The sequence below is a fragment of the Ostrinia nubilalis genome, chromosome 15 (assembly GCF_963855985.1).
Source record: "Ostrinia nubilalis chromosome 15, ilOstNubi1.1, whole genome shotgun sequence".
Taxonomy (NCBI): Eukaryota; Metazoa; Arthropoda; class Insecta; order Lepidoptera; family Crambidae; genus Ostrinia; species Ostrinia nubilalis.
The window spans coordinates 7540223-7563042 of NC_087102.1; the positions used below are offsets into that span (position 1 = coordinate 7540223).

Consider the following 22820-nt stretch of genomic DNA (forward strand, 5'->3'; position numbering starts at 1 on the left):
TTTCTCAACATCTTTATTGTTTATTAACGTCGTAATTGTTACTAAGTATTTTTGAAGAAACAATAATCTTTGGTTTTCCTTGTTGTATAGTATGTTTTATCCTTTTGTTTGAATAATTTGATGAACAGGTTATAAAATAAGAAACCGTATTTTATTAGGATTCATTTATTTTGGGTATACACAGCTATTTTACAAAGGTGCTTATAATAACACTAAGGCTAGCACTAGGATATACAAATTATCTTAAATAAATACAATTTAATTTAATCACATTTATTTTAAGGCATTTATAGTAAGCTCAAGTGAATCAATCGTCAAAATAATAGAATATTAAAAGATGACTTTTTGACGACCGAAAAGTAAATGAATCTGTAAGTATAGTATTTTTAAAGGGACAGTAAAAAGATTCAAAAAATGTATACCTACGTTAGTTATACATTTTTAGAGAAAACATATTTTAATTTTAAATATACAAGTAGTAAATAGTAACTTAGTTATTATATCGCTCTACATACAATATCAACAACTTATACTAATAACAACTTTGAAACTACTTAGGTAATATTAGTATGAGAACCAACGCGACATTGGTTGCAATATTATAAAATACAGGAACGTTAACAACGACAAAATTAATTTAATTATTTCTATACATCACTCTAAATAAAGCTCTATAATACAAATAAGACTAATTTAGTCTATACTTTAATACAATACACAACATATAAATGTACGCTTTTATAAATGTAAATGTAAGTTTTGTACTTAAAATTTTGAGTGGAAAAGGCACGGGTGATATGTTTTGTGATTGATACATTGTATAAATATGATATTATTGCAGCAATACGTAGTAAAATGTATAAAATATCTAATGTACTCTGCCCATGTCCATGCCGCCAAGTTGGCCTAAGTATGGGTAGCCAGACTTGGCCTCCGTCGGCGAGTGCGCGTGCGATGCGTAGTGCGACGCGTTCGTGCCGAAAAATGAACTGTAACAACAGAAAATGTACATTAAAATCTGTAGAAAATGTTAGAATACTGATTCATTTAAATACAGCGCAAACCACTGAACAGGCTGTGCTGAAATTTCATCTCCTGATGAAAGGATGTAGTATTTAAATAATAAAATACAAATAAAAGAGGAACATGAGTTCCTGTTTAAATTGTAACGAGAGACTATGGTAACAAAAGTTGAATAATTCAATGAATTGTGTCATGCTGAATCATCATCAATGTCATGTTTTAATTAACATCGTGATTAACACAAGTGAATTACAAGTAGGTATTATTCGCTAAAGGTACTTATGAAAAAGTCAAAGTCGATTCAAAAAAGACGCCTGGCCATTTAATTGAGCAAAATTACGAGTAAGTAAACATTTAAATTCTTATTAAGTAAACATTTAAATCTCATAAAAATTATATTAAATTCTTAAAAAATACTTTATAATCCGACATAAGTCCTGATTAAAAAAGACACAGGCCACTATTAATGACCACAAACAAAAAAACAAAAAGAAAAAAATTGACACTGGGCTGTAAAGAAAACGAAGCGTGGGAGCGATTGCAAACCATCCGAATAATATCTAGCGTAATTGACAGTATCGATTATAGGAAGCTCGCACGCTGGGAAGCTATCATCCGAGATATTAAGAACATTCTAATAATAGGCCGCGAGCCATAATATCCTATTGTAATTGTTACTTAGTTTTGGCCTACCGGAGTACGTAATTTAATGTAAGGTCAGAAGAGAAATAAGATTTAGTTATTTCATTTACAACGCAACTGTACAGTCAGCAAGGATTTTTAATGTTATAATAATACCTATCAGAGATTAAACATTGTTAGAAAAGGAGGCTTTGAAAATAGTCGCAAAAGTCAATTCTATTTGGATTCTATTTCTTTTGTTTTACTTACTTACTTACTAACTTTGCCTAATAACTTTCTGATAATGAGTAATGTGTTTTGTCAAATATTTCCGTAAATTCCAAAGAGGAAAAGGACTAACCTACTATAGTTTTTTTTATCTTTGCACAATTAAATAATTTAATTCAATTTTTATTTCGAAGTATGTAATGAGTGTTTTTGGACATAGATCGTGACTAGCAAAGGCAATAAATGTAAATTTGCTCTGAATACAGTGGCTAATATTACGATGAAAATGATTACGACTCTTCATTGCTTTGGGCAAGGTCGAAATTCGCGTTCAAATAAACAATAATTTAATGTAATTATTATTGCCCCTGCCTAATGCTTTGCTGACGTTACATCAAACGATTTGATGTAAGAAGAACAGTGTATTTTTCCAAAAAAGTATTTGTTCCCACTATTATACTTATTCATCATCATCATCATCAACAGCCCTTTACAGTCCACTGCTGGACTATGAGCCTCCTCGACTATAGTGGAGGGTTTTGCCATAATCTCCACGCTTGGCAGGCTTATTATTATTCATCTATCTCAAACTAAACTGAAAAAGTCGTCTGTATTACTGCAATCCAATGTTAACCTGAAGAATAAAAACTAGAACTAGAAAACAATTTCATAACTAATCTGTAAAGCAATTAACTTTCAAATTGCAATCGCTAAATTTTTCATTTCCATTTTAGTAAAGTGAAAATGTTGTGTTTTGTTGAATGCAGTCGGCAATGTTAATCTTATCGATTACAAACAGATTGATTTAACTGTTTATTCGATTCTTTCAAAGCTATAAAATAAATATTCACTTGAAGTAGTTGGACTTAACTAAATAACTAGAACTGGCATTCAATAAACTAACGCAAGCCTAAATCATGTTTTAAAAATCAAAGCATTTAAATTTCGAACACATCGAATATTCAATAGTGATTCAAATTCAGATTATTTTCATCATTTCAGCCATAGGACGTCTACTGCTGAACATAGGCCAAATTCAGATTTAGTTCGCCTTTAATTTATGGCTGAGTTGCACCACCTAACTTTAACGGTAACTATAACGATAACCGGTGCTTTTTGTATGGAGTTTGACAGATTTTTGACGTTTATCAAAGTTAAAGTAAGGTTGTGCAACTCAGCCTAAGTATAGTTCTTGCAACTCACGAGGGCGAGTGAGCTTTACTTGTGTGTGTACCTGTACATGCACTTATCGATAGTCAATAGTGTAATGTCTATCAAAACTTTTGGAAAACGAACAGTAGCGAACCACCACACATGTAAAGCTCACACGCCTTCGTGATTGCAACAACATAAGGTGATTGTTGTTTTACCGAAGGTGCACATTGTCCTAAACTTTCCAATCACTGAGCTAATGCCAGGTGTTGCATAAAGTGAAAACGTTTCTGCTGAACCCCGACCAGCAGCGTTTAGGAAGTCAATGCAAATAGCTGCAGATAAGTTTTAATACCAGACCGACGCTAGGTAATGCACAGGTTCGGCGCTCTAATGTCACGTTCGTTCCATTAATTGCGCCCGCGCACAAAGCAACTAGTGGTTATCTGTACCGTATTGTGTATGCTCATGATATGCGAAGGATACCAGCGTTTATGAGTTAGGACTGTGCTCTTAGTTACATTTACATTCACGTAAGTATTTTATAGTAAGAGCAGTAGATTTATTTTTTTGAATGAGAAAGATAGCGACTTTTATCCTTGGAAAGGAAAGAGAAATTGATATTAATAAACGAACTCATAATGACACTAGTATTAAATACAATTTGATACTAAATTTATCAGGCACTAAATCATTTCCTGGAGACCAACAGGATGTTAAATTACACCTCCAAACCCGAAGACAGAGGTAACCGACAGAGAAGTATTGGGTAAGCCAAAGGGCTGAATCATCGATGACGGCGATGACTTTAGATATCGATACGATCTGTAATGAATCATTGTCGTTCTTATGACCGACACTCAACAATGGTATAGCACCCATCGTTTAGGATGCATACTTATAAGTAGGTAGGTATGTACTTTGAATTCTTAGACATTATCACCGAGAAATATAGTCAAAACACCAAAAACAAAAATATAATATCCAGCATTCCTTATAGCTAAGAAAGACAAATACGCATACAATTTTGTTTATTAGATAAGTGTGAAAATTTGGTTTCTGTATAAATACAGACGCATGAAGGATGCGAAATTGAAAACAAAATGATTTGAATTTCAAATTCACACATGACGTCCGCATTGTGCTGAATACAGAATAATAAAATGTTGACCATTTTTCTGGTTCACAATACAATTTTGGCAGACGAGATAATAAATAGCGTCCAGTCGGCCAAGCATTACGTCAATCAAGCCTGCCTAAAGGACTAGATAAGACACCGCCATATAAACGTGCCTAACCCATATATTATTAGTTTGTCTGTCATTGTGCAAGGCGAGATATTGTGTGTGGTCCAATGTGAGGTTTATAGGCATGCTTTGTCTCGATAACACAGATAAATGTCGTCGCCGTATAGAGTACAAAGCGACAATGTGTCGAACACATTCTCTTTCGACAAATTTACTCTGGTAGTTACATGTCCCGCCAAGACCGCGACACGTCCTACTAAATTCTTCTTTTTACTTAATGACGTCCACATATTCATGAACTCGAAATGCGTCTCGGAGATTGAAAAAAAAGTAAGTAAAAAATTAATTAAAAATCGATTGAAAATCTCTATAAAATTCGCAGCCCTATTGCATTCACGATCGGATCGGAGTATTATGAAGCGCGGCCCGTAATAACCACCCGCACGGCGTATAATGGCTGACTTCTTACACTCTTAATTGATTAGCGGCCGCTCCGACTAATGATAAAGGAAGGTGAAAAGAAATAAAACGAATGCACCCTGATTTGCGATCGGCCGCGTCCCGACCTATAGCCACCGGACGTTACACGCCCGGCCACGCCACGCCGATACATCATAACGAATTACCACTTCTATAATTGCCGCTCTGATATGATGTCATTTAAAACACCCACCCTAAGCCTACTATTAGAAAAATAACAGCATGTCTACAGTAATAAATAGTTATTCAAATCCGCGGCAGCAAAGGTCAGTTTATTGTAATTGCATATTCATCTATACAATTCACGTCGGAATATGAGTAGCAGAGCATCAATAATTCATTGAGCTTCTTGGAGTTTATTGAGTCGTACAGTAAATGTTTATTCAAATACCATAATAGTGTTATGATTCGGAATTGATCAACTTACCTATAATTTTCGGGCCACGCTCCGACTTCGGCCAATTTGTTTTGAGGCGGTCCGCTTAGTTGCCTGGCGGTCCAGTGGTTGTGGGCCGACATGGCATGTTCTTGTTTTGAATAGTCTGCGTACCCATAGGGATGGGGCACCACGTCACTGGGATTCGGGTACGTCGAATGCTGGTAGGTGAGTCCTCCGCTTTGATTCGCTGACGGACTTGTTGTGGTAGGACTCGAGCTGGGAGGGGTAGTGTCAGCAGGTGGTTGCAACGAACTCGGTAGTTCCGAAGAATGAGATAAGGGAGTCAGGTTTCCTGAAGCAAAGGAACTGGATGTTGGTGGATGCAGAGATGATGCGGCCAGAGCCGACTGGCAAACAGGAGCAGTCAAAGCAGATTGATGTAGAGACGGCGCTAGAGCAGAATTGAGGACAGAACTAGTTCCCAATGCAGAAGAGTACGATTGCTGCCAACTTGCGCATTGAGCGTTGAAGGAGGACGGAGGCTCGTACTGTTGGTGGACGGCAGGGAAGGCGGATTGTAAGGACATGGTGTTGAAGGCACTTAGTTGTTGAGAGTTCAGCTGTTTTCGAAGGCGGGCTCTTCGGTTTGAAAACCAGACCTAAACAAAAGAGGTTTCAAATTAAAATCAAATACCATTTGTATCGACAAAAATAGACAACACAACATATGGGCTTTGTTCTGACATAAATCCACTCAACTAATTGTTTCGAGGAGATATCGCAACGTAATCCCCCTGATAGCGATCGATCGTAGAGAATCTAAATAATTAATTTGCTTCGACATTGAATCTAACACAAACACTTAAGAGCATCAGTGATTAAATTCCTGCCTGTGAATACCTTTATTATTACATAATTAAAATGTATCATAGACTCAATTACAGTTTACACGGAGGTATACAATTATTATCAAAAGCCATTAATTCTACAAAAAAGTAGTGAAGTAACGGTAGCGATGAGCAACATATGGTAGCTTACAGGCATTATAATTAATTATAAAGGTAATTACGTCATTTTTTACGTCACGCCTTTGAAGGGGCGGGATGTGAGTGTGATACAACAATGAGTGTGTTTGATTGCACCCATTTATCAAACAATTCGTTAAATATCGTTCCATACCTGCACTCGGGCTTCGGTGAGCTTCGTCTTCTGTGCTAGCTCTTCCCTTGTGTACACGTCAGGGTATTGCGTCCTTGTGAATGCGCGTTCTAAGGCTTCCAATTGGTCTCCAGAAAAGGTTGTCCTTGATCGCCTCTGCTTCCTCTTCAACGTAATTCCAGGCTCCGATTCCGTATCAGAATCTTCGCAAGACGATGGACCTTTTGTGACAAAGAAAAACATTGTTGAAACAAAATACAAAATAACATTCAATATTTTTTGCAATACTTTGTGAAATGATGTCATTATGGTTAAGCTATAATAGAGTAATCATCTGATGGACTTTATTACACTGCCTCATAATAATAGCTAAGTGTCAGTGCTCCATTTTCATTTTGAGTTTTGCTATTGCAACAAACTGTGACTTTCTAGTGTTTTGTTTTATTTTCCGTCGATTACCATCGGGCTACCGCTCGGACCACACGCCGCCGAGATTAAATTAAATGTAACCACATGATGTTGCGTTTGTAGTAGCTCAAAATGAGTTATTTCGGGCCTCAATAAATATTACTTTAGTTGTTAATGAAATAGAATTAAATTACCCACTAGTTGAAGGCGTTCATTAGCTGTAATTTGTACATTTTGGAGACAATATTTAACGACAGTTATATTGACCTGACAAAGTAATTCATTGAATGCAATTTCCATAATACGAGAGGGGGTTTCGAGAAAGCTCGCATGCGAATATTTCCGCGAAAAGTCGCGCCAGGAGTACCGTTACCGTCGTCACAGGGCAAGCACGAACCGCAAATTTTCAATACTCGGTCCGGAGTGGTATAGGCGCTTTTCCAGTGTAGATATTACTTTAGCCGCGCACAACTTAATATGCATAATCTTATCGCGGCGCAGAATCTCGCCGGCAAAACCGCACTCCGTCGCTGAACCGGCATATTAGGAGCGCCATTTTATATTGGATAGCTATACGGCACAAGACGTGCAGTACGGACAGATTGTCGTAATGCAAGCCCCGCGGCCAAACGCGATGGGATAATAACACCTTTGGATACTAATTTCATTTTTATAACCTACAATTTCGAAGCCGACACAAGGGGCGCTGCCGTGGCGTGCGCGCGCCTTGCCCGCTACACTTTTACGTGGATTATTAACTTTATACGCCGTTTTCTGAAGTTTGCAAACGTTCCGACAGTCTCATTATAGGAATAAATTTATAATAATAGTGTGCTTTGAACTAAATTAAGTGATTATGGTCTCGAATCAGCGTTAAGGACTACGATGACACGGCGAGTTATTTACGCATCATTACGACGAAGGTTTTAACTTTTTAAATAATTGAATTTTACGTCAAGGATGTCTATTTGTTGCTTAACGCATTCTTATTATTCTTATCCGAGCCGACCTTGCGTTTAGAAGTAATGAAGCAAACCGCAGCATTAAGGTAATCCTTTAGACAAGAGTGCCCAGAGAGGGAAACTAGAGCAATATAAAGTTTCGCGCAAACACACGCCGCGGAATGATTTCTCAAGTGTTTGAGAACGGCAACTACTCGCGCACAGAAAAATTGTATCTGTAATAACTTTAGAACTAAACCACTTTCGAAACATCAACTAGAACTCAAACCGTAGACAAATCACAAATGAGCAATCTACAAAGAATCAAGGTAAGCATGACTTACCTAGAATACCATCAATGCTGTGATTTCTTCTAGGATCTGATTCGTCACGTTTGCCTCCTCGAATAAGTCTCGAAATGGAACTGACTGACGGGGCGGTGTTTTTATCACAGATGCCTTCTTTTATTAGTTTATCTCTAATTTCCCAGGAAAATATACCTGGGTTTTGTCTCTTGAGCTCTTCAATCCTGTTCTCTACTTCGGGCGTGGCCACCCTCGGCTTTGATCCTCCGATCACCCCTGGCCGGATGGATCCAGTTTCCTGTTAGAACAGAAACACACTATTACTGCTATTCCGAAACCGGTTTATAAGCTCGGATTTAAATATCATAATTGGCTATATTAAAAATATTTCTGCAAAAAATGTAAGATTGTAAGCGAGTTCTTCGAGTATTACCTGGTATCTATTCAGGATCTTGGAGACACAGCCGTGGGAGACTCGCAGCTGCCTCGAGATGACGCAGGGCCTGACTCCAGCCGCTGCCATCTCCACGATCTTCAGCCTGATGTGGTTCGGCAAGGGCCGTCCGTTTATGAACACCCCTCCCAACTGGTTCATGCGACCTTGACCTGCAAACAAAACCATGTTTTAGAACAACCGCATATCCCTATTTGCTACTCTATTTAATAAAGAAGACAATCCATTTAATAAAGTGGTCACTCATGGTTAATTAATCACAAGTGATTTATTTACCCGTTAATACATACTATATGACTGAAATTGGAATAATTATGGATCAGATTCAATATATCCGTAATCAACAGCAGCTTATTCCGCCGCAAAATATTTAATTAACAACAGCAATTTATTTCGAAAAGGAATTTAATATTGCATGGAATTTCAATCATCGCCAGATAATACCAAAATGAATTTGTATAGCGCAATCCGAAAACTGGTAGCCATATTAGGTAAAACCAAATAAAGGCAGAACTATCAATGAGAACAACAATACATCAATATCACAAAGTGATCGGATTGACTGACGTGTTGTGAAGGAGCCGATAATAAACTCTATTTTAATTGTGTAGAGTGCATTGTGGCGTCCGTGTACGGCGTATTTCTTTCAATAGCCCAGTCGTAGGTTGTAAGTCGGTAGTCCGCGCTCACTTCGTAATTTTACGTTCCATTGCAAGTCTTCTCAGGCAAGAGTATCCAATTTCTTCCAACACGAATGCGCTCAAGCCGAAACGATAACACTTAAACTATTTTCGACCATTGTTGGTTTGGACTTGTTATATTTTACGATATCGGCAACTGTTTCACGGACAAAAAACGTATAATACAGTGACGTAACTTCTAGATTAAACGCGGTTTATGTTATTGGGTATTGCTGATGAGTCATTCTCGAAAGACGATTAAAAAAATAATTGATGTTTTGAAGAGATGAGTTCGGGGGATAATTAAATTCGTTGGTGATTGCAAATAAAGTCTCATGGGAACGATGGCTACTCCTGGATTTATTAAGGTATGTGTGAGTTAAAGTGTCGCTATTATAATCACATCATTCAAGCGGCGGGACCACCCTTCGTCAAAGGAGCCGCCTTTCCATGATTTTTGCAACGCCTTTATGCATTTATGTTAGCTCCTATTGAGTGAGATGGCAGTATAGAAAAAATACAATATCTATTATATTCTTAATGCAGCATTAATTTCCGAATCAAATATAAAGATTTACAAGCAGGGATAAAACTTTCAACATAAATTATAATTTGTGGATAGCTTCATGATATTCACAAACAAAAAGATTAATAAAAAATAACGCATTGATACATCAGATACTCGTAACTAAGCCTAATACCCGAGCTGATCAATTTATTATTCATAACAACAATTTGATTAGCAGACTTAATTTAACATCGATCTTCTATACATACATCTAAATTTATCTTTAATCTTCATTAATAATGTAATACCAAACATCGTTCCTAACTTTTTTAGTCTCATCTCATCTGAATTTTTGACTGACACAATTTTATAACAGAAAAAATGTAACAGTGGCATCTTCCACTTTAGTGAAGGCATTTATAGTTTATCAATTTCAAATAATTCCACAAAGATGCCGCCACATGTAGGCCCCTAGACCCCTACTGAGAAACACCAATCAATTAGACAAAATGTCAACAAGTATGTCCTTTGGTACGAGGAGAGGCCGAAGCGTGTGCCCATAACTCGATTGAAAGTGAACCGTAACGCAAACAACTTACGGTCAATAATTGTAGGTGATGATAACAAAGATACGTGACCACAAGAAAGTCTTTTACGCCATTGAAATTTAAGCCCTATATCCCAGTCGAAACGATGGATAATCGTTAAAGAAGCTATAATCTTTTGTGGTGTGGCTGGCCTCACGCCGTGGTTCTGCAAGCGATCCCCATATTTTTTGTCGGAGTCGGTAGACGTTGCGGTGCCTCGAAAGCCCATGTTTTTGAGTGTTAATTTTATGTTCCCGAAATATTTATGATGCATAACGTGTCCATAATAACCCCACTATACAAATGTGGGTGGCTTTGTAATAATGTATCACTTCATTATAATATCCGTCGCATTATTGGCAAGTAGGTGTGTTCCTTCACCCAATGACATGAGTGAGTCTATGGCTGAAGAGACCAAAATTAATGCATAAGTATACTTAATACTTACAATTATTTAAAAAGATGAATAAATTGAATACATTTAAATTGCGAGTCTTGAGATGTAAAAGGTAGCAATACAGCATCTAAAGATATCAATGAAGGAATAAGATCAGTCAAACACACAATCGATAAAAGGTTCACAACAACAAATGGACAAAAGGTGCCTCAAAGTGCACAATGCGTAATAGAATTCGCAAACATTGTAACGCTATTAACGCGAAAGGAGGTGAAGTTAACAACAAATTCAAACATTCGTTGGCGACTAATCGTCCGGAAATGCTTTTGGATCATGCACAAGTTGCTTTGCACAATAGAAACGACCAGGGTGGCGCAGAAATGTGGAGCACCGTTAAGTCAATATAGTAAAAAAAGTAAGAATACCCAGGAGCTTTCGGCAAAGAGATTTTATTCTACTCACGTGCTTTATTCATAGCAAGACTTTACTCCTTCGAGCATAATCACGAACTAAACAGACACAGTATACTATAAACTCTCACAATCACATAATCGTGTACCGATTCGTTCAACCGACGCATTCGTGTTAGACGAAATTGAAACATAGTCGATCATTTAATGCTAAACGTAAGAGGCATACCGTGACGGGATAAATGAAGATTTCGAATTCACCACACATTTCTGTGTCAACTTTAATTAACTATTTTCATCAACTTCGCTTAACCACTTCTACCGGCACGAACTGAAGAGTTAAATATTTTTCATAATTCTTAAATTGTGATCGAAATTTTATTCGAATCGATATTAAGACTGATTACTATCGTAACTAAAAGTCTGTATTATTTCTACACGCACGTTGGGTTTATAATGCTGTTAAATCCGCACTGGAGAAATAACGACTTATGAAACTGCAGTGCTGAATGAATGGTTGTGAACAATAAAAAGTTATGTTAGTTTTAATTATTTTTTCTCGTATAGATAAAACAAATGTTATTAGCAGATAATAGCTTAGAAACGACGAGTATCTAGACCTACATTTGAAAACTGAAGATAGGTTCTTAACCTAAAATTATGTCAAATCAATTACCCAACTCTAACAACTTAAGTCGATAGAAACTGAAAATATTGATACAATTATGAATATACCAATAGGAAAGAGTAACGGCTATATGATAGTTTATAATGTTCAAGTCGATATCGTATTGTGTAAATAAATCGTAAACCCCGTTTTCACAATCATAATATGTTTCTGCCTGCAAATCAATTTCACGTAGCGACATTAATGTGCTATAGTAAAATTTATATGAGGCTTTACGTCACTGCACCGCTTTCCTGCGCGACGCGGGAGCAGCGATAACCAATTTACAGCGAAGCCGAACGTCCCATGCCGCTTACATATTTTATTCCATTAATTAATTAATCTAGTTACGTCTAACCATTCATATGAATGATGGTATTTGTTTGATTACAAAAGGTTGTCATACTTATTACGTTTGATAGGAACATCTGATTTTCTTGTTATTTGTAGTGTTTGCTAGAATATGAAATTTTATCTACCTATCTAACTTTTCATCCAGTCTACAACATCCAACTTGAAATTCTTATTGTTTCACTTTTCATTGTAAGTAACAAGAAAAACAAATTGTAATCAAACACAACATTGCAAAGTAATTCTTTGCTTTGTAGCTATTTTCGAAAGGTTATCAATGAAATAGTAACGGAGCACAACAAATTCAATTCGATCAACAATCCTTAGCGTACTGCGTTTGATATTAATAAGAATTTTCACTCGGCGGTAATAAAAACTACAAAAGCAGGATTGACGTAGTCTCCTTTCGTAACCCGTTAAAATTCATCTATAGACTAATAAAATAAGCTATTACTATCGAAAATCAAGCAACAAAAAGGTGAAATGCCATCTGAATAGGCATTAAAATTGGGCGGCGCGCACAAAGGCTGTGTCATTCCATTAAGCCTTCTTCAAAGAGTTTGGAGAGCTATGTGTGGCCGCTCGTGGTCGCGTGCGCAGCGGAATGTAGCGCAACAGAATATCAAATCAATTGTATTATACTTTGATCGTACAACGCTGGATAACGCCTCGTCGCTCTATGGCCAAATGTCAAACAATCATCAACGCTTGCGTCATTGGCACTGCATAAACAAATATAAACAAGAAAAACCCCATTACATTATTTTATGCATCTTACATAGGAATTTAGCGGGCCATCATCAATATAATCTGCATTGCAATGTAGAAATATAACTTCAAAATTACTCAAGAAACGCAGTAATAAAACGTTTATGGAACAAGCCAGGAAGCGGTAAAGAAAAGACGAAAATTAAATGCATTCTAATAACATGTTCAAAACCCAGCTAGGTACTCTCTACCCCCATTCAGCTACGGCCAACTGTTCAAACTGAGGCAACTTTTTCGGCTTCGAATGTAATGTACGCAAGTAATGAATGGAACAGAATATTTTATTTCGATATAATAGTGTGTTTGAGTGCCCAGTGCGACCTCATTCGGTATTCATACCGGGTTATGTACTAATTTGACGGATTCTTTTCTTTTCAAACACGAAATGGACTCTTTGACGTAGCCACTTGCCGCAGGTGGACTAAATAAAGCAATGGAAAATTTCCATCACAAAACTCTGAATTCTTTAAGGGGTGATTTCAGTTAATTCGTGTTGCGCGACTTTGTTTAGGATATTGTGATCAATCACGATACGATCTCAAATACCTTCATTAACTGAGACTTAATGCGATTTCCCTCAGTTGCGATATAAACTGCACACTGCAATGTTTAAATAAGTTCAGAAGAACGTCTAATTACAGTTTCGACATTGATTGTCCATGCAAAAACGTCGTCTTCAAAGTGAAGACAGATTCTATTAACAAATTCAGAGTTGGGCAACGTAAAGCCCAAGGTTCAATTAGTATTTAGCCAAAGGTTCCTTGACTGGTGCTGGCCAGTTAACTAAGCTTATGTCCCGTTAGTCTAGCCCTTGAATAATGACTCGCGTTTATCGCTGGATCCATGGTGCCCACAGGTAATTGTGGTGAATTTACGTAATTTTAATGGAACAATGATACCTTGATCGATGAAGCGCGCACGTGAGCTATTTTGCGCATCGGACCGTTTGAAAAGGATGTACTTGGATCTATATTTTGTTAAACATATCTATCTTTCGGTTTTTATTATTCATTGCTCAAAATTTACATTTTGTCGTCAAAATCTAAGTTGCAGTATACGTCCTTGTTATTATTTATGTTATACATATTAAATATAATCAAGCGTAAACAGGAATTTCTTCAGGGCTCGGTGTAGTGAGAGAAACCCTCCATAACTCCATAATGCGTTTGTCGCGAAAGGCGCGCGCGTCGCCCGAGGCGCTGTAGATTTAGATCTTTAGGGGATCGATAAATCTGATAAATCTTTTCAACGCGATGCCTTTACATGGTAAGCGTTTGTGGTAAAGAATAAAAATCACCTACCGTTAAATTATAGTTAAATGAATATGCATTCTTTGTTCTAATTTTGTTTTTACTGTATTTTATGCCGAAGATCCATTCTCTTGTTTATTTTCAAATCTAGCATGCAATTCAAAGAATATTGTTTTAAAGGGATTAATTATTGGAGGTTGTGACTTATGGCAATAGCGTTAGTCAATTTTCAAAATTGACCACTTGTCCAATCAGTTTAGCATAATAAATAAGTCCGAAATTCTCTCATTCCGTTATATCAATTTGTGTATTAATAGATCGGCATAAGTAATGGCAAGTAAGCGCCCCGGAGGTTGATCGAGGGCATTTCTGCAGCCGTCGGCGGCGGGCGGGGGGCGCGTCATATTATGCGGCTAAAAGAGCCTGTCGGTGCCTTTGATCTGCGCTCGCGCAGCCGCCAGCCGCGCCTGTGTGCGTGCGAAGCGCACCGCTTGTCGGCCCGTCATATGCGACTAAACCTTGATTATGGTACTGAACTCTTTATAGAGGTCAAAAATCCAATGTTTTGTGATGTTTGTAGTGTATTTATAATTGGCCCCGGCCAATGCACGTAATAAATCCCTAATGGGAAGTGTTTTATAGCTCAGACTGATTTTGTCGGCCGTTTTCATCCCAATTGTGAATCTTAATACTCCGATATATCACTTGGCGATTTAATTGTTTTGTAATTAAGACAAGTGCCTATTACTCATAGCTTATCTTATTCTAAATATTAATTTTGATACAATACAATAATATCACTCGTTTTGGTAATCGCAGCAAAATAATAGGGCTAACATGAAAGCTATTTAATAGGTATATTTAAAGAAATTTCTAGACGACAACTTGCAGTCTAGCTGTCATGGTGATCAGCAAAAAGCTCCACCAAACGTCACATCGATATCCAATGGGGTAATCGATATGCAAAGTCATGTGTTCCGAGAGTCGGTAACTAGGGCGAAAATATCGAGATCGTATGAAACTGCGATTCGTAGCATGGTCGGAGTAAATTGCTAGGCCCGGTGGGGATCACAAATCGTCACAACGCATTACCCAGGCTAGGGTTTTAACGCTTCGAAAAACCCAGGCCGGGGATCTATACGCTTTGAATTAAGTAGTTGACGCAATTGTCAATTGACATTCTTTTTACGAACTGACAAAACGCGTTTTCCCATAGATTTTATTGCAAAAACTATGCTGAATCTTTTTTGCCAACTTACATAAATGACTTCTAGTCCAGTCATTATAGTAAGTTCACCTCGGAATTCGAGATACCCAGCTGTAAGTCTGTAAATACGTGTATATTGACACCCTAAAAGTTGTCTCAAAACCTACATATGGTAGGGTGTAAGCAACTATTAAATTTCAAGGTCAACGGTCACAAAAATCGGTTTTTTGCGCTTTTTTTAGAAATATCTCATTTCCTATGGGTTTTTTGCTATTTTTATTTATTATCAATATTGTAGAATACTAAATTCTCTACAAATTTTGTTTAAAAAATTTTTTTATACGGTGAATCGTTTTCGAGATAGAGGGCGGAGAGCGCGCGGTCACTGCATCACTTCATGTCAACTTAAGCGGTTTAGATTTTTCATACAAAAGGATTTTCCCGCTAATTCCCGTGGGAATTTCGGGAATTCCTTGTTGTTTACTTTTACTAAGGTACCTACATGCCAAATTTCAAGCGTCTAACTTCCGTTAAGCGTTTAGATTTTTCATACAAAAGGATTTTCCCGCTAATTCCTGTTCCCGTGGGAATTCCTAAGTATACTATAACCTGCCCAGGAGTATGAAGAATAATTGTACCAAGTTGCGTTAAAATCCGTTGAGTAGTTTTTGTTTCTATAAGGAACATACAGGCGGACAGACAGACAGACAAAAATTTTACTGATTGCATTTTTGGCATCAGTATCGATCACTAATCATCCCCTGATAGTTATTTTGAAAATATATTTCATGTACAGAATTGACCTCTACAGATTTATTATAAGTACTAGCGGCCGCCCTCTATCTCGAAAACGGTTCACCGTATAAAAAAAATTTTTGAACAAAATTTGTAGAGAATTTTGTATTCTACAATATTGATAATAAATACAAATAGCAAAAAACCCATAGGAAATGAGATATTTCCAAAAAAAGCGATTTTTGTGACCTTAAAATTTAATAGTTGCTTACACCCTACCATATGTAGGTTTTGAGACAACTTTTAGGGTGTCAATATACAAGTATTTACAGACTTACAGCTGGGTATCTCGAATTCCGAGATTCTTACCTAATTTAAGCTTAAATGACTGGACTATTCCTATTTATTAATGTCAAGTATACTGAAATCATATTTCAAGACTGATGAATTTTCAGGGCTACAATTATGTTATCGTTCGTTTCAGGCGAAAGACGTCCACTGCTGGACAAAGGCCTCCCCCAAGGATTTCCACAAAGACCGGTCCTGCGCCGCTCGCATCCAGGCACCTTCCGCGACCTTCACCAGATCGTCGGTCCACCTAGTGGGAGGCCTGCCCACGCCACGTCTTCCGGCTCGTGGTCGCCACTAAAGAACTTTCCTGCCCCAGCGGCTATCAGCTCTACGAGCTATGTGCCCCGCCCACACCTGAATGTCTCCAACTTCCTCATTGGCCCTAGAGCAATTCCAAGTATACCATCAATAAAAGCCTAATTAGAGTCATCAAACCTCTCAGTCATTCAATTAGAGCCATTAGAACTTCATAACTATGAGTTGTTTTCTATGTGTAAGCTGAGGACACGTGTCTCCAGCTGACACATCTGTATCTTCGTAAATATTTATGCTACGATAATGTATTATACCTCAAAAATTACAGTCGAATCCAAATAGTAGGCTTTCCACTTTTCAAGACTTTAGCTCAAATACTGTTAAAACCACGATCAAAAAACTATGTGCGAGCTGGAGTACCGTGTCTCCAGCTTACACATCTGTATCTTCGTAAATATTTAAGCTACATCAATGTTTTATATCTCATAAATTAAAGTCGAATAAAAAAACCCGACTTCAATTCTTTCAAAGCTTTATTTCGAACCGTTTTCGAACTACGAACCGATACGTATGTGTAAGCTGGTGACACGTAACACACGGTGGATTATTAAAACCGTATAAGTTAGAGTTGCGTTTTAAAGATCAAATAATTCGTTATAATTAAAGTACACACGAGACATAATTTCAAATCTCTAGGCCTCTTAGTTTCAGAATTAAAAGCCAAAAACTATTTTCCCGCCAAATAATTCAAATACTATGGGTCGACTGCGACGTTGCCGTTCCGTGCGTCCACTAGAGCAGTCGAATTTGAACCTAAAAACTAGTACTGTTTGAATCATTTTTATTTGTAGTTTAAATCATTTAATTTCGATTATAAGAATTTTAGACTAGGAGCCGGCTGATTTCTGTATTGAGTACTTAATAACCTATAAAATATTTTGATAATAAGTTTTTATTTTGATCACAATGTTTTATTTAATCGAGGCAAAAACATTGCATCTATACTAATATTATAAATGTGAAAGTAACTTTGTCTTGCTTTCACGCCTAAACCACTGAACCGATTTTGATGAAATTTGGCATAGAGATGGTTGAGTCCCGCGAAAGGACGTAGGATAGATTTTATCCCAGTTTTTGAAATATGATAAAGATTTTCATCATTATCATATCATCTGAAAATTATAAATAACTTGAAAAAATCGAGTATTCGGGTAGCCCTGGTGATACTCTACCTCTGGGCTTCGGCTTGACAGTACTTTTTGGGAAACCTTGTACAGGTGAACAATGGTGGCACCCCCTATCAATGTGTTTGGTGGGACAGTTCAGTTTAGTGGGTCTTTTATAGCTGAGACGGTTCATTGTTCAATACAATCAATTCTTTCCTCTCTATTATTTTAGGTGCCTTATGTACGTATAGATTACGCACATTCTTTTTATATGAACGTAAGGGTGGGATTTAGGGGGTCACAAAACCGGTTTTACCGAAACCGAAAAAAAAACTGTATTCAGACATGGCATTCAGCTTTAAGTTTACTAATGTACCTACATGCCAAATTTCAAGCGTCTAACTTAAGCGGTTTAGATTTTTTATACAAAAGGATTTTCCCGCTAATTCCCGTTCCCTTGGGAATTTTGGTAATTCCTTTCTTAGTGCACCTCTACGGTATTTAAGCTACGTCCCTTCCAAATTTCAAGTGCCTACGTTTAGCCGTTTAGGCTGTGCGTTGAGTGTCACTAAGTCAGTCAGTTTCTGCTTTTTTATATTCAGATTCTTAAATTACATTGATGTTTTTTAATATTTTAGTTCTTTTTTGTTTCTTTGAGTAATATTTGATTTTAATATTGATTTGATTTTAAAGGTGGAAGAAAAAACGTAAGAAACTATTAATAGCAGGGTTACTAGCCAATGGATGGCTAATAATGGCTATTAATAGATAATAATCAGTTATTATCCAAACTAGCTGGCTACAAACCCATCTCTATACCTACCACAGGTATCTATTTCACCATTAATATTCTATGCAAATATCCTTACGAATAATCCAATTACTACTGTTGCATAACAATATTTTTTGAATTACTATTACGAAACAGTTTTTATATATAAATTATTGTGTTTGTTCTTTTGACCTGTATCAGGATAAAATAATAAACCAATTATTTATATTTTCTGATCTAATTTAATGTGTCGATCACGAACTTCTATAAAATAAATCCAAAGTTGCAATAAAATATTATGATTATCAAAAAAGTCGATTGGGTCAAACAAAAAAAAACTACCATTTGTCAAATCGCTGATCGTCAAACGTTCGTGAATAATCGGCTTTGGCATTAAACAAATGTTTTTGAACGTTCACGGCGCATCCGAGGGGCTTATGACACTAAACCCGACTTACAATTCGGAAACTCGAATAATTTGAACTCGAATTAAAGTTTAAGACATTTTTAATATCAAAAGGGACCGATCCGCTCCGATGTCAGCTCTGTCTGACTCACCGGCGATGCTGGACTTCTACATAATTCATAATCAAAACTAATATTTTAAACTCGAAGTGACTCTACTAAAATATGATTATCCGATTTTGATGAAATTTCATTGTTCTATTCAGAAAAAATATCTTCGTAATTGTTCTCGAAGAATTCTCGGTATGCTTTTGTAAAGCCAAACTTCATAATGAAGATGGATAGCAAACTCTACGTAAAACTTGTAGAAGAACAAACATTAGAAGTAAGTATGAAAATTCACAAGTAAGTTACTTGTCACTCATTCGTATTTGAACAATCTGAATAAGTATGTAGAAACAAGAAAAAAAATTTTGCAGTCTTTTTTTTTCAATTTGCTCCAAAAATGTGATTAATCGCATTTATTTGAGTGCTGTCCATGTAATTGATAGCTGTAGATTATCTTATTATATCACGTCTGAATACCAGACCAGAGTCGTCGGCATTCCTTTACAACAGCGGTCTCGTTCTAACGTTACCCTTTTCAATGTTCCTTCCTTTTCGTTTTAATTTAGTTTAGACGAAACAGGTCATAAGTTGGAATGACATTTTTAACAATACAGTCGAAATGTTTTCGTATGGTAATGATTTATGTGTAAAACCGTCATTGCGAGGGCTTTTTGGAGCGGCGTTCGTTTTTATTTACGAGTGTACACGGCAACTCTTTGAAACGATCTTAAGGTCCGGCCTGAGGGGAAACAATGGAATATTTAATTTGAGACCAAATGAAATATAATATGCTGATTTCGAGCTTATGAGTTGCGGTGGATGACCTCATTGACGCCTAAATGATAGGAGTCCAAGCTTCAGCAATAATATAGAACCAATTGCACCTGGATGCAGGCCTCTACCAACCGGCCAATCTGGGAATCGTTGAGGAAGACCTAAACCTATGTTCAGCAGTGCCCCTGTGGCTGAATTGATGCAATTATTGCATCGTGGATCTACCCTTTAGTTAGATGGACGCTCTCCTGTAGATGGAAGAGAACCATTAACCCAAATACATGTCCAATAGAATTACCAATCAAGCAGTACCTAACTGATTGGGTTTTGCACCAGATAATAAGCTTTAAATCCTGGTGCATAGTTATAGTAATGAGATAAGTCCCGTGATCCGTAGCTTAAAAACTCCTAGAAGATCTATGATGAAGACAATCCAAACCATTAAAAATAGTCACATAAAATATTGAGTTTCTTGCACAATTAGTAGAATGCTGTAGTAAAAACAAAAATACAGACAAAATCAGCCAGAGCATCCTGAGCATGTCTTTCAAAAACAATTAGAAAAAATTAAACACAGAAGTTACAACGGTTGTTGGTTAGAGCCGAATAGAAATGTCCCCTGCAATAAAATTTGATTGCTGCCGAGAAACGACAGTCGAAAACAAAAGTTGCTCACTATTTTTATGACGTGCCATAATTTCTTAGGGAAATAAAAGCTGGGCTTCATAATAGAGGACTGTGTCGTTGTAACATCCACGAAATATCGTCTATTTTGTACGAATAGAAAGCATTAGTGAAGTTAAAAGCTTTGGATATTATTCTTTTTTAAAATTATGGTAGTGTCAGAAAATAAGATATTTTGGAGACATTATTTTAGAGTTCTAAATGTTTCACAATTGAGGACCAATTTTAAATTGTTATCATCGACTCTTCATTCGACATAGATTAGTTAACATCATAGTAAATTAATCAGTCATGAATTGTAACTTCAATCATATTTTCGATCCTACTTCCTACTAATATTATAAATGCGAAAGTTTCGATGTCTTGCAAAAACCTTTATAACCCAGAATAACATATAGGCTATAATTTGTGACGATCTGTGACAAACTAAAATTCACGCGGGTGAAGCCGCGGAAAAAAGCTAGTTTGTTATAAAGAGTACTTATTTAGTCGAGATTTTGCCCTCCCAGTTTACAGTGATGACTATTTTGAATTAAAAAAACTGAACAATGAACGATAAACTATATCATCTAATAATTAAGATCAAGATCATTTGGAGAATGACTGCAAGTGACAATAGACGTGTCGTGACAGAAAACGCTTTAGTGGAGTAGAAACAATCGCTTTCTATGGTCTGCTGCAGCCTTGAGACTTCCAGAAAGTTTAGCCAAACAAGGCCCAGTTGTTAACTAGTTCTATAAAAACAGATTTTTTATTTTGAGAGTCCGACGCGTGAGGGTGAAATATAGTTATATGGGTACCAATAAAAGTACTTTTGGCTTTATAATTTCTTTATGACTTTATGACTGTTTCGGACCTTTTCCTCAAAAAACAGACCATATTATGTCTTTTTAAAATATTTCTCACTCTAGTAATTGGTCGCTAATCGGCTGCTAAAGGTCTAATATACACAAAAAATATTGTTGATAGGCCGCAAGTTTATTGATTTACAACATGTTTTGGGGATATGACGTGTCGGCGACGTTATTAGATGCAGCCATAAAATTGATCATTATTAATAGCGGAGATTATTAAAATGTTCCTAGAATGAATAACAATGTCCTAATATGTAGAGATGATGATGAGAGAGGTGCGATTGTTACAAAAGGCAAAATTTTTAATACGTTTATGTCTGTTTGATTAAAAATAAGCTGACAGGATTGTTATAATACAGAAAATGTTGTCATCATTTTACAGTTAGTATAAAATACTACATCAGTAGATGTTTAGATAATTTAACTTTGTTTGGTGAACGAAAATAACAATGTCAAAATATTAACAATTACAAAATTCAAAATTAGGACCTACTAATTTTGATACTACATACTTATTGATTAAAAAAATAGGTATTTCAAATTAATTTTAAAAGGGCTTAAATGCGTAGGTTACTTTAAGTTTTTAAAAAATTAACGCAGTAAAATTCAACAACCGTTCAAAAGTATGAACATGTCAATATTAGAAGCGTATCTTAATATAAGAAGGATATTTCTGAAAGAATGAAACCTTACCTTGAAAGGAGTACCCTGTGAAATACGGCGTCATGTTCAAAGTTGAAACCGCCATCGACGATAGAGTTGAAACAAATCTTGGAAAACAAGCCTCTCCGAGCACCGAATCAGTCCGAACACATACAAAAGTCCTAGGAGATCACTATATCAGTCTTTCACTATCACAGCGCACACGCAGACATAATGACGCAAAGAAAACTGCGTGTGTCTAATCCGTGTTACTTTGAAGACAGCTCAGTGGCCACTGACGTGTGATGTAAAGATGTATTTCGACTCTCAAGTGTAATCTTTCACAATCAGCGGTCCAACAAAAAATGGTCAAACTGGCCGCCTCCGCAGCCTTCGAGGCTGGTTCGGCTGATCACTTGTCTCTTTCCCACACTCGACTGCTGTCACTAGTTTCTGTCTTGCCGGTCCTAAATTTAGGTTGTTAATCTTCAGGATTTTGACCAGATTTTCGATTTATCGATAAATTATTAAATTCATAATAGTCTCTACATCCTGAAACCGGCTGAAAAGGCGTTGTTTGAGCATAATTTCGGAATTATCTTCGCCGACAGAGACCGACGTGAAAACGAGACAGCATGAAGTCATGGATCCGGTATCTTCAAAGCGGAGAGCGCTTACGTTAACAATGTGTGAGTCGCGCCTGAGTCGCTGTTCCGTGACGAAAAACACGAGGCGTGTTGCCGCAGCGATCTATGCCTACCGCCGCATGCCATTGGTCAAATTTTGTTTGGGGCGGAGTCATCGAGCACACTAACAAAAACCGACTGTGTGTTTGTATGCGTTAATTGCAATG

At 36.8% G+C, this 22820-nt stretch overlaps 1 protein-coding gene across 3 annotated transcripts; it reads right to left on the minus strand.

Moving 5' to 3' along the window:
• Positions 1-149: 149 nt before the first annotated feature.
• Positions 150-22418, minus strand: LOC135078468 (protein gooseberry). Of its 3 annotated transcripts, none has more exons than XM_063973016.1 (6): positions 22019-22418; positions 8376-8548; positions 8138-8240; positions 6310-6509; positions 5179-5789; positions 150-989 (listed from the first exon to the last, which is right to left on the minus strand). In XM_063973016.1, exons 1-6 carry the CDS (start codon positions 22071-22073, stop codon positions 869-871), a joined length of 1263 nt encoding a protein of 420 aa, XP_063829086.1. In that variant the 5' UTR covers positions 22074-22418; the 3' UTR covers positions 150-868. The 3 variants fall into 3 exon arrangements, with proteins under 3 accessions (XP_063829086.1, XP_063829083.1, XP_063829084.1); XM_063973013.1 differs by having other exon boundaries at positions 7982-8240; XM_063973014.1 differs by lacking the exon at positions 22019-22418 and adding an exon at positions 11031-11088 and having other exon boundaries at positions 7982-8240.
• Between the last annotated feature and the right edge of the window lie 402 nt (positions 22419-22820).

Bases quoted from the DNA above. Each gene is read 5' to 3' on its own strand.
- LOC135078468 (XM_063973013.1), bottom strand. From the start codon at position 22,073: ATGGCGGTTTCAACTTTGAACATGACGCCGTATTTCACAGGGTACTCC. The intron at 8,241-8,375 runs GTAATACTCGAA...CTGTTCTAACAG, and splicing joins AGATCCTGAATAGATACCAG to GAAACTGGATCCATCCGGCC. The intron at 6,510-7,981 runs GTAAGTCATGCT...TTGTCACAAAAG, and splicing joins CAGCATTGATGGTATTCTAG to GTCCATCGTCTTGCGAAGAT.